Source organism: Oryzias melastigma, unplaced genomic scaffold, assembly GCF_002922805.2.
Source record: "Oryzias melastigma strain HK-1 unplaced genomic scaffold, ASM292280v2 sc00247, whole genome shotgun sequence".
Taxonomy (NCBI): domain Eukaryota; kingdom Metazoa; phylum Chordata; class Actinopteri; order Beloniformes; family Adrianichthyidae; genus Oryzias; species Oryzias melastigma.
The window spans coordinates 524,002-536,037 of NW_023416889.1; the positions used below are offsets into that span (position 1 = coordinate 524,002).

The 12,036-nt window shown below is 43.0% G+C and overlaps 1 protein-coding gene across 1 annotated transcript in view; it reads right to left on the minus strand.

Annotated features, from left to right (window-relative positions):
• Positions 1–67: 67 nt before the first annotated feature.
• LOC112139469 (NACHT, LRR and PYD domains-containing protein 3) overlaps positions 68–12,036 on the minus strand; it is a 21,150-nt gene continuing 9,181 nt past the window's right edge. Inside the window, exons 5-6 of the mRNA XM_024262277.2 lie at positions 5,388–5,561; positions 68–539 (exon numbers count right to left, since the gene is read on the minus strand). Of these exons, the coding sequence (XP_024118045.1) occupies positions 359–539; positions 5,388–5,561 (355 nt within the window). The 3' untranslated portion in view covers positions 68–358. The remainder of the gene's footprint in view (positions 540–5,387; positions 5,562–12,036) is intronic.

The following is a 12,036-nucleotide window of genomic DNA, read 5'->3' on the forward strand; positions in this document are numbered from 1 at the left end:
CATATAGAGCTGAGGGACGAGTGATGATTAAGTCCATAGTCCAGATGAAGCAGAACTGCAGTCCACGACCAGGAGCAGGAGGACAGAGTGAAGTCATCCTAGAGCCTCAGCAGTGAGTTTGTGTTTCACCTACGAAAACAAACATCTGAACTTTTGTAAAGACTGTGATGAAGAGGCTGAGACGTTTGGATCCATGTGCAAATGTTTTAATGAGCAGGGGCAAGACATGAGCGTAGTCAGAGTCCAGGCAAGGGTCAAAAACACAATGGCAAGGCAGGAGGTCAATAAGGAGGCAAAGGTCAAGGCACAGAGAAACAGGCAAAGGGAAAACAGCTCAGAGTTTAAGTAATGTAAGACTTCACACTGGAAAGGAGGCTGCAGTGGGTTTATATGCTGTGTGATGATGATGATGATGGTGAACAGCTGAGCAGGAAGGAGTCCATGGCAGTGGCTGATGGGAGTTGTAGTAGGGAGCAGTAGGAGTCAGAACTCTGGCGAGGGCTCCCTCTGGTGGTTGGAGATGGGTGCTGACATCTGAACTGTGACAAAGACAGATGTGCTTATTGTTCATTTAAAATTGAAGTGTTTTGCTTCTAACTCTGCGAAGAAAGTGGATGTGTGTGTTAACGGTGCTGGTGACACAGAATTTTCCTGGAAGGGGCTGTTCCTCACTTTCATACATAACAATGAGAGGACACACTCACTTTCTTGAATTGGGAGGGGCTGGTGCTCAGAGAGCAGAATTTTAGAGAAATGTTTAGAGATGGGCTGCACGGTAGAGCAGTGGTTGGCACTGTTGCCTCACAGCGAGAAGGCCCCGGTTCGAATCCCGGCTGGGACCTTTCTGTGTGGAGTTTGCATGTTCTCCCCGTGCATGCGTGGGTTTTCACCGGGGACTCCGGCTTCCTCCCACCGTCCAAAAACATGCTTCATAGGTTCATTGGTGACTCTAAATTGCCCCTAGGTGTGAATGGGTGAGTGTATGTGTGTGTGATTGAGGCCCTGCGACAGACTGGCGACCTGTCCAGGGTGTACCCCGCCTTCACCCTTCAGTAGCCGGGATAGGCTCCGGCACCCCCGCGACCCCGAAAGGGACAAAGCGGTCAAGAAAATGGATGGATGGATGGATGTTCAGAGATGCATGAATGGAGCAAAATACTGCTTTGAGTTGTTTTTCTTGAGGAATTAACATTATGATACATTTAAAAGCTCTAAAAAGTTGATTTTGGATGATATAGACACTTTGAGATAGTTAACAGCACATTTGATGTGAGAGAAATGACAGAACAATGTAATAATTGAGTGTCTGAAGGTCACAGACACCACAAGAGTCTGAAGAATCAAAGTCAACAGATCATTCTGGCTTTAAGTGGAATCTTCAGTTAGAGATCAGATTTCTACAGCTGTGACAGCATCAATGTTTCCACTGGAACTGTTGAAGTTTCCATGAGGTTCAACACAGATTCAGATGAAGACTGAAGGACAGAAAAGAAAAACAGCATTCAGTTGTTCATGGAAAGATTCTGCAGACACTAAACAATCTGGTTCCTTTCAAATTAGGAACAAAAATCACATTTAGAAACTTGTAGAAATGTTGGATTTCATGTTGGACTTTTGGAAACAAACTATTGTAAGTGTAGAAAAATCCAGGAAAGCATGAAGTTTATCTGCAGAAACTCAAAGATGTTCGCCACAATCAAAGAATGAAGCAGAGCTAAACTTTCCTTTCTCTCTTCATCCTGACTGGAAAAAGCAGGTTGTGCAGAAAAACAGCTCAAAAGTCTTTAGTTCTCCTTTGAAAGCATTTACTGACATCTCTAAACTGTAGAGGAGCCTTGAAAAACATCAGGATCCAAAATGTCTGAATGTGGTCCTGCAGAGGAGCTGCTGATGGTTCTGATGTTAGTCTGAGTGTTTTAGCTGATTCAGTTCTGGAGCTTCTAAAGAACCCGTGTGTGTTTGGACATGATCAGGTCCAAGTCAGTTACTGGTCATTCTGTTCACTGTGTCTGCTGCTCCTAAAGTTCCTTTTCTGATCCCAGAAATCCTTCAGGATCTTCTTCAATTTGTTAGCTGGTCTACAGACTGCAGAGTTCTGATGGTTCTGCTGTCAGTACTGACTGTGAAGTGGGTTCTTCTGAACACAGGTCCACTGTCAGAAATGACTTCCTGACTTCAGCTGACTGACATGAAGCTTCAGCATCTGACTGACTCTAATCTAGTGGACGTCTGCCAAAGCTCCAAACTGACAACAAACGTCCTCCTTGAGACTCTCAGGACATTTCCATCACAGCTCAGTGGAGCTGCAGGTCCAGCTGGACCAGAACTTTCATGGCGGCAGGTGGAACGAATGAGAACAGTCTGTTCAAATCCTTCAACACCGGAGCTTTAGCTCATTTAGCTCCAGTGTTTAGGCTACATTCTTTCATCTACCGTTAACACAATGAGTGTAATTCCAGTGGATTCTGAGGCTTAGTAAACGAGCCTCGCGCTGATACGCACCTCTGTGCAGTTATGAAGTGTTTGTGTAATCCACGATTATCGGAGGACACTGCAAAAATTACAATGAATGGCTCTATACTGATCCCAAAACATTTAGAAGTTTTTAGTTTTTTAGTTTCAACATTTTAAAGTCCTACTCCAACTATATTTGATCTGTTTTCAAAACGTTTTAAAGTGGTCTTTTAATTATGATTCTGCTTTTTTAAAGCCAAAATCTAAAAACATTTTCTAGGACATAGTTTCTGCAGAGCGACAGGAGTTCATTAGACATTCCCCTTGGAGTTTTGGGCGGGACTGTTGGTGTGAAGTAACCCTCACGCTGATATCTGATGAAATCTTTGTTGACTCGCTGTCTCACTAGCTTACAGCCCCTCACACCCCAAGTTAACATTAGCGTGCAACAAAGATAGTGAGCGATATCACGGTTACAGTTTAGATCCAGATCCCAGATCAGACCAGGAAAACAAAGACGTTCATGGATCTATTTGTCTACAAGTGGATGCTTCGAATGGAGCAGAGCAAGGAGACTTAGGTTCACCCATTTCACTTAGTGTCACAAATTTAAGCTTTTTCAAATGGCACATGTTTATTCATTTTTATAAACTATATCAATTTAGTAGTTTATCATTATTGTAGAACTCTGTTTTAAATGAAGTGCTTTATGCTGAACAGTTTATCAGTTACTGTATTTTCCGGACTATAAGTCGCGCTTTTTTCATAGATTTTCCAAGGGTGCGACTTATACTCAGGAGCGACTTATATGTGATTTTGTTAGACATAAATAGGCTCATATATTTGCTATTTTCCCCACTTAAACCAGTTGCCTTTTGGCAGTTGTTTCCCAATAACAACCACTAGAGGGAACTGTAGGTTTGTGTATCGGTATCTACTGCTGTCAGCTGACACAAACGAAGAAGAAGAAGTAACGTTCAAAACAAACATTCCTGATAATCTAATCCTTCTCCTCATGGAAGTTGTGATGTTTTTCTCATTTGCATCAAGACATTATTATTATTGTTTTTATTTTTCTCTTCCTGGGCTAATGTGGGACAACAAGCCATCAAACTGGGTTATAAACAGACAGAAGAGCAGCTAAAAACTGTCATTTAGATGCAGCTCCTGCAGGCTAGAAGATAACGATCGCCGTCAGAAAAAGACAAAAAACTGCTGTCCAGAACCCAGAATGGAGAGATGATTATAGATGCTTTTGTGGAGTTCTTTAAAATGAATAACTTAACCTCTCAACATCATCCGTATCTTCTGTGTATTTTAAATGATATAAACAGCCAAAGCCTCCATCATGTAGCGATGAGGCTAAAATCTTCAGACAGCTTCTCCAGTGGGAGTGTCTAGTTTATGAACACATTTTTGGACAAGCATTGAGCATTAAATTAGACGCACATCAAAAGATTCAGCGGACTCAAATTTGACGCATGAATCAGATTTGATGTCAAATGCAACGTTACGTCGGGCTTGTTGAATTTGTTCATAAATGTTGGACTATTCTCTTAAAAGTGCGACTTATACTCCGGAGCGACTTATATATGTTTTTTTCTTCTTCATTATGCATTTTTTGGCTACTGCGACTTATACTCCGGTGCGACTTATAGTCCGGAAAATACGGTAATCATTTTTCAATTCTTAATGCAGATAACTGATAGAAAATAAAAAAGAAAGATCTGTATTAACAGCAATGAGGTCGAGAGGGTCGGTGCACCAAACTTTTGTGCTGGTGCACCTAAGAAAAAAAAAATAGGTGCACTGGTGCAACCAGTACAAACATTCAGTCTAGAGCCCTGCATACAGTGGGGATTGAAAGTTTGGACACCCCAGGTAAAATGTTTTATTCTTGTGCATGAAGAACCCAACATTGAGAACATCTTCTTTAATATGTCAGAAAAATAGGATTAATTTCCATCATATCCCCTTCGCAATGTATTTTTAAAAAAATTAATAATAATGGTGTGTTGTTTCTATGTTCATTTGTGAACTTCAAACGTTGAGTTTTGTGATGAGCACGTGGGAGAGGTTTTCTTCTGATGACTCTTCCATGAAGACCATATTTGTCCAAGTATCTCTTGACAGTAGAACAGTGCAGCATAACTCCAGAGTCTGCAGGTCTTTCTGGAGGGATCCTGCAGTCAAACATGGGTTTGGACTTGCTTTTCTCACAATCCTGTGAGCTGCTCTGTCTGAGATTGTTCTTGTTCTTCCAGATCTTGCTTTAACTTCCACTGTTCCTGTTGACTGACATTTCTTAATGACATTCCACAAAGAGGATATTACCATCTGAAAAAGCTTTGCTATCTTCTTATAGCCTTCTCCTGCTTTGTGAGGACCATGATGCTGATTGTTGGAGCAAGGTCAGATGATTCACATTATTTAAAATTTTTGGGACTGAAATCACCTGTCTTTGCAAACGATGATTGTGAACAATCCATGACACTGTCATGTCTCAGCTTTTCCAAAGGGGCGATGCATACTATAAATCCTGCAGGGTGAACAAACTTTTACACACACGCCAATATTTAGTTTCTATTATTTTGAAAGGGTAAATGATGGAAATAAAGCCTCGTTTTTTTTTTAAATATAAAAAGAATGTTAAATCTTTTAACTTATCCATTTAGAGGATTTTTAAATCTGTCCTTGGCTTCTTTATGCACAAAAATATAAAAATTTATCTGGGGTGCACAAACATTTGAACCCCACTGTAAGCTGAACAGTTTCCCCACTGGTGGAACAATCACTCCTGTCTCTTTTTTATTCTTTATTTCTCTGCTAGAAAAGCTTGTAGAGAAATTCGTCAGACGGCTGACGAAACATCAGAAAGCTCTTCACCTGAAACCTTCTTCTCATCCTTCAGGGAGTTCAGCTCATTTACTGACCTCAGAGTCTGCAGTCTGCAGTCTGGACTCTCCAGAAAACCACACAGATGAAGAAATCCTGAATCCTGGATGTCGTTCCCTCTCAGGTTCAGTTCTGTCAGGTTGGACAGGTTGTGATTCTCAGATGAACTCAGAGCTTTACCCCTGATCTCTGACAAACTGCAGTCCTTCAACCTGAAATCAGACAGAAAAGTGTTCAGGAGCAGTGATAACAGCTGGAGTTCCAGCAATAAAACAGAGTTTAATCAGATTTACAAAATTACTAAAACAGATCAGTTTTTATTTAAATCATCATCACAAAATCTATTTACTTAATAATTTAGAGGTGACTTTCCTGTTGAAGCTTCTGAGGAGCTGATGGGTTCAGTTTGTGTGTCTGATGCTCTTCTGTCTTATAAATACATTGCAGCGCCTGATCCTGCTGATCGTCCGGTTTCGGGATCGTTCCGTGCACCGGAAAAGCTGATATTTCACGACTTTGGAGCCCCGTTTTGGGGGGAAGTTCAGCAAAACAGACAAACTACGAACTGTATGTCCAAAATAAATGTATATCCTGATAGTAACGGGTGCATTTCTCGCTAGAAATATTGTCAAAATAAAGATTAGTCCACAAAATATTTTATTCTGAGTGATTTTCCACTGAAAAAGAGTGAATATCCCACCGTGTTTTTGCTAGCGACAGGCAGAAAGTCACGTGATCAGTCACGTGATCCGGCGCACCCCCGTAGAAATGAATGAGAGAATGAGACGTAGCAATTCCACAATTTAGACCCGTTTTTTATGAAACTGCTACGTTTTTCCCTGTGGACAAACGTGGGTACTGAACGTTTTGGGAGGAGACTGGGTTGGATGTAACAGATAACAGAAACCCAAAGCGGCGCAGATTTTTTTCTTCCAAGCGCTGAGCTGCCGCCCTCTTTGAGTTAGCGCCCCGAGCAGCTGCCCGTATTGCCCGTGCCTAAAACCACTACCGATCCGTACTCATCAGAAACACTTTTGACCATGCTGTGTAAATATTTATTAAACACACTGGAGTAGTGCTCAGCATGAAGACGTTTTTAATCCAGAACAACAGACTGCGTACTTAGTTCAGTAAAGTCAGAGCGATATTCACAGATTCAGACTTCCGGGTTCAAAAGCTCTTCAGAAAAACGTTCAAATATGACAGCAAGTATCTCAATCGTCTTGTATCAACACAGAGAGTCACCTACACATCCAATTAGAAAGAATAAAGATCCTGTTTTCCCCGTTTATTGAGTTTATTGAGAAATGTTCTCTTCAGCTGCAGATGGAGAGACGCTGCTAAGGGACCATCTACAAAGTGGAAGCTCAAAGTCAATAATCTCTCAAAAACAAGTAAATGTTGGCTTTTATGTGAACTAATGATGGAGATTCGTCACCATATTCATAACAGAATAAAGAATTTGGAAAAATACTTAAAAAAATAATAATAAAATAATAAATTTTTATAGATGCAGTTCATGAAACATAAAAAATAAGCTTAAAAGCTCTTTGAATATTGCAGCTACAGTCACCAAACTTTCTGCAATGACTAATCATAAGATCATTGTTCTACTACACCAAAGATTCTGGCAGAAATTTTCTTTATTCGTATTCATATTTGGTCTAAAATGCGTAATAGCTCTGAGGATATTGGAAAACAGTCACCAAACTTTCTGTACTGACTAACGATGAACTGTGAGTATTTATGTCAAAATCCCAGGCTATACCAGCACAAAGAAAGAGATCAAAGGAACAGATACATCTGTTGTAGGAAGCTCAAGATAAAATCCCTTTCCTCTTTTTGCTAATCCCGTCCCCTATTACCAACATGACCTTGACACAAAGCTGGTGATCTTTGATACATTTGATAAAGCTCTGGAGGGAAACTATGGCCTTGTCCACACGTAGCCGGGTATCTGCTAAAACGAATATATTTCTATACGTTTCGGCCTATCGTCCACACGAAACCGGAGGTTTCAGTCACTGAAAACGGTGGTTTTGAAAAACTCCAGCTAAAGTGAAGATTTTGGAAAACTCCGGTTTTGCGTCTGCGTGTGGACATGAATAACCGGTGATTTGCGTTTTTAAACGTCACTTTTTACGACAATTAATCCATACACGTCAGTACTAGCCGCGTTTCCATTACACATTTGCGCAAAGCTTTATCTAAATTCTAGGAATTTTGAAAAAAAAAACAATGTTTCGAAATGACCCTGTTTCCATTAAATCATCATTTTGCAAAAATGCACAACCCAACTCACGCGATAAGTCATTAAAAACACGACGATGAATGAGAACAAGTATTTTTTTATTTGATTCACTAAAAAAGGAGGATTGCAGTGACATCACAGCTATGTCTGGAGAGCGCGTGCCGCGCAGAGTCTATTGACAGTCTCAGGTGAGAAACTCGTTCAGCGTTTTTTTTTTTTTTTAAAATAACCATTCCAGCAAGTAAGCTGCTGGACCTTTTTCTGTTTAAAAACACGACGAGATGCATTTAGGTTTCTGTTCCTGCTCTCGCGCGTTTCCTCAAACGAGACTTCAGCATCTTCAGGCTCCAAGCTGCAGAAGTGCAGCTGCAGATGAAGCCGTGAAGCTGGATCTCTCCTGCCGCCCGCGTGTTGAGCTCAGGACAGACACACAAAGAGGCGCATCTATATCCAAAAAAGTGTTTCCAAAACAGTTTTGCGAAAAATGTCTGTTTCGATACACCCCAAATGCCACCTACTGTAAGCGCATAAACTTTTTTTTCGAAAAATGCGAGTTTTTTCGAAATTGTGGTGTTTCCATTAGGAGAATTTATTATTGGAATTCCAATTTGCAAAATTTTTAGAGTCAATGGAAACAGTCAACTACTGTTCTGACAAGCTCATAACCACGTCCAAGAGCGCAAGTATGCAGGGACGTGTGGATGGAATTATTTTTAAAACGATCACGTGTGGACGCAACACTTTTTATAAAACGGAGGTCAGCAGATATGCGTTTGTAGAAATACCCGGCTACGTGTGGACATGGCCTGTATCGTCTGATGAAGGGGAGCTCACCACTGGAGGTGTTGGAGGTGTCACCACTGGTGCCATGAGAAGCCCCCACTCCCCCCACCACCCCCTTTACTATCGTCTCTGTTTGTGTGGCGGTTAGCTTTGGCAGATGAAGCAGCGAGACATGCAGCCATTTTCAAACAGATCCAGATAGAACTGGAGGATAAAACTGCTGGTCTACAGCAGCAACAGAACCTTTAATAAAAGTGTTGATTTGAAGACAGAGCTGTTGATACACACTGATGCTAGCATTCTACAATGCTAGCTGCTAATGCTAACGAGCTGCAGCAGTAATTCATAGGACATTAATAAAAGCTGTATTTTATAAATGTAATAACAGGCATGAATCCACTTTGTATGAACTTTATCAGTAGACTCTAACATTACATAGCTGGTGTTGAGCTGAAAAAGCCCCTCGTGAGAGAGCTGCATCTTTACTGTCAATGAGATGATGGCATTAACTCTAAACATTCAAATGTTTTCAAGTTCTTTTTGTGATAATGTCATATAAAATTAAATCATCCGGAGGCAGGATTAAGAAAGAGCATTTTCATTCAATATACCTTTTGCTAAATCTGTTCTTGTCGTCTCTGCATGTTTTGAGTTTACAGTTAGATGACAATAAAGACGTGTTCATGCTGTTTAGGAGTTTAGATTTAACACAATACTTCTTCTTAAGATGACTCATATGGTTTTTCTTTGTAAAAAAATGTAATAATTTTTCCAGTAAAATAATATGTTTAGAGTTTTTATCTACTGAGTGAAAAACTAGATTTTGCTCACTGAGGTTGTGACTTCAAGCTTAGAGCATCAAACCACAAACAGCAAAATCAGTTTGAAAGCTGTTGATGTGATGAAGAGGCTGAGACGTTTGGATCCATGTGCAAATGTTTTAATGAGCAGGGGCAAGACATGAGCGTAGTCAGAGTCCAGGCAAGGGTCAAAAACACAATGGCAAGGCAGGAGGTCAATAAGGAGGCAAAGGTCAAGGCACAGAGAAACAGGCAAAGGGAAAACAGCTCAGAGTTTAAGTAATGTAAGACTTCACACTGGAAAGGAGGCTGCAGTGGGTTTATATGCTGTGTGATGATGATGATGATGGTGAACAGCTGAGCAGGAAGGAGTCCATGGCAGTGGCTGATGGGAGTTGTAGTAGGGGCATTAGGAGTCAGAACTCTGGCGAGGGCTCCCTCTGGTGGTTGGAGATGGGTGCTGACATCTGAACTGTGACAGAGCCCCCCTCCTGCGAGCGGCTCCGGAAGCGAGGAAGTGGTCGACGCCGGGGTCGACCACGAGACCAGGGAGCAGGCCTGTCTGGATGGTCACTGTGAAAGTCAGAGAGTAGAGAGGGGTCGAGAATGTCCTCAGCGGCGACCCACGACCGTTCCTCAGGCCCATACCCCTCCCAGTCAACCAGATACTGGAGTCGACCACTCCGGCGTCTGGAGTCCATGATCTTGTTGACCCGGTAGGCCTCCTCGCCATCCACCAACAGAGGAGGGTTGGCAGGATTGACAGATCCGGATTGTGACTCCACATCACGAGGTCCAGAGGCGGGTTTCAACAGGGAAACGTGGAAAGTTGGTGAGATCCAATAGTCAGAGGGTAAACGTAGGCGAAATGAAACAGGAGTGACTTGTCTCAGAATTTGGAAGGGTCCTACGAACCTGGGGCTGAGTTTCTTGCATGGCAATCTCAGGCGTAGGTCCCGGGTAGACAACCACACCCACTGACCAGGCTGCAGATGGGGACCCTCACGGCGATGCCGATCAGCCTGTACTTGGTACCGACGAATTGCATGCTGGAGTTGAGTGTGAGCCGCCTCCCAGGTGGCCTCGCAACGCCGAAATCAGTCATCCAGAGCAGGCAACTCCGTTGGTTCCCCTGACCAGGGGAAGAATGGTGGTTGAAAGCCTAGGACACACTGGAAAGGGGAGAGACCCGTGGACGCTTTCTTCAATGAGTTCTGGGCATATTCGGCCCAGACCAGGTACTGGCTCCACTCCTCCTGATGTTGACTACAGTATGTCCTGAGGAACCTAGTGATTTCCTGGTTGAGGCGCTCAACTTGGCCGTTAGCCTGGGGGTGATAACCTGAGGTGATGCTGATACTGATACCCAAACCTTTACACATCTCTCTCCACACCCGGGACGTAAACTGTGGACCACGGTCCGACACAATGTCCTCTGGAAGACCGTAATATCGAAAAACACGATCGATGAGTTGTTCTGCGGTTTCCATGGCGGTGGGTAGCTTAGGCATTGGGAGGAGACGACAAGCCTTGGAGAAACGGTCTATTACGGTCAGAATTGTGGTATTACCTTTGGAGCGAGGTAGATCGGTGAGGAAATCCACTGCTATGTGGGACCACGGCCGTTTGGGTGTTGGCAGTGGTTGTAGAAGACCAGCTGGTAATTGACGTGGGGTCTTAGCCATCTGACAGAACGCGCATTCAGTAACAAACTGAGCCACATCTGACTGTACTGTGGGCCACCAGAAAGAGTTCTGAATTAGTCGTTGAGTGCCTGCCATACCTGGATGTCCCGCCACTGGAGAATCATGCACCAAGTGTAAAACTCGTTGCCGATGAGTAGGGGGTACATAGACTCGATCTGCAGGACAGGACGGACGAGGAGGTTCAACGGTGTTGCACTCAGCCAGCTCGGTCATGATGTCCCAATGGATAGGAGCCAGGATCAAGGAGGTCAGCACTATGGTTTCGGGACTGTGCAACACCTCTGTTTCGGAGTCATGCAGACGAGACAGGGCATCGGCTTTGCCGTTCTTGGAACCTGGTCGATAGGAGATCTGGAAATGGAAGCGGGAAAAGAAGAGAGACCAGCGGGCCTGACGTGGGTTCAACCTCTTAGCAGACTTGATGTACTCGAGGTTCTTGTGATCCGTCAACACTAAGAATGGTTGGGAAGCCCCCTCCAGCCAATGTCTCCATTCAGTGAATGCGTCCCTCATGGCTAACAGCTCACGGTCCCCCATGTCGTAATTACGCTCTGGTCTGCGTCTTCTAAAACCTCCGCTTGTCTCTTAGACCCAATCCCCACTAAACTTTTTAAATAAGTCTTCCCCCTTATTAGTGAATCCATATTAACCATAATAAATACCTCTCTAGAGACTGGTTATGTGCCTCAGTCTTTTAAATATGCGGTTGTTAAACCTCTCTTGAAAAAACCCAGCCTGGATCCTGGCATTTTGGCCAACTATAGACCAATATCTAATCTCCCATTCATATCTAAAATCCTAGAAAGAGTTGTAGTAAAGCAGCTGCAGTGCCACCTACAGGACAATAATCACTTTGAAGATTTTCAGTCAGGGTTCAGACCTCACCATAGCACTGAAACTGCACTGGTCAGAGTTACTGATGACTTGCTATTGGCTTCAGAAAAGGGACTAATCTCTATTCTGGTCCTGTTAGACCTCAGCGCAGCGTTCGATACCATTGACCACAGCATCTTACTCCAGAGACTAGAGCATGACATAGGGATCAGGGGATCTGCCCTTCAGTGGTTTGAATCATATTTATCTGATAGATACCAGTTTGTTAATGTAAATGGACAGTCCTCTCATTGTACTAGAGTTAGCTACGGAG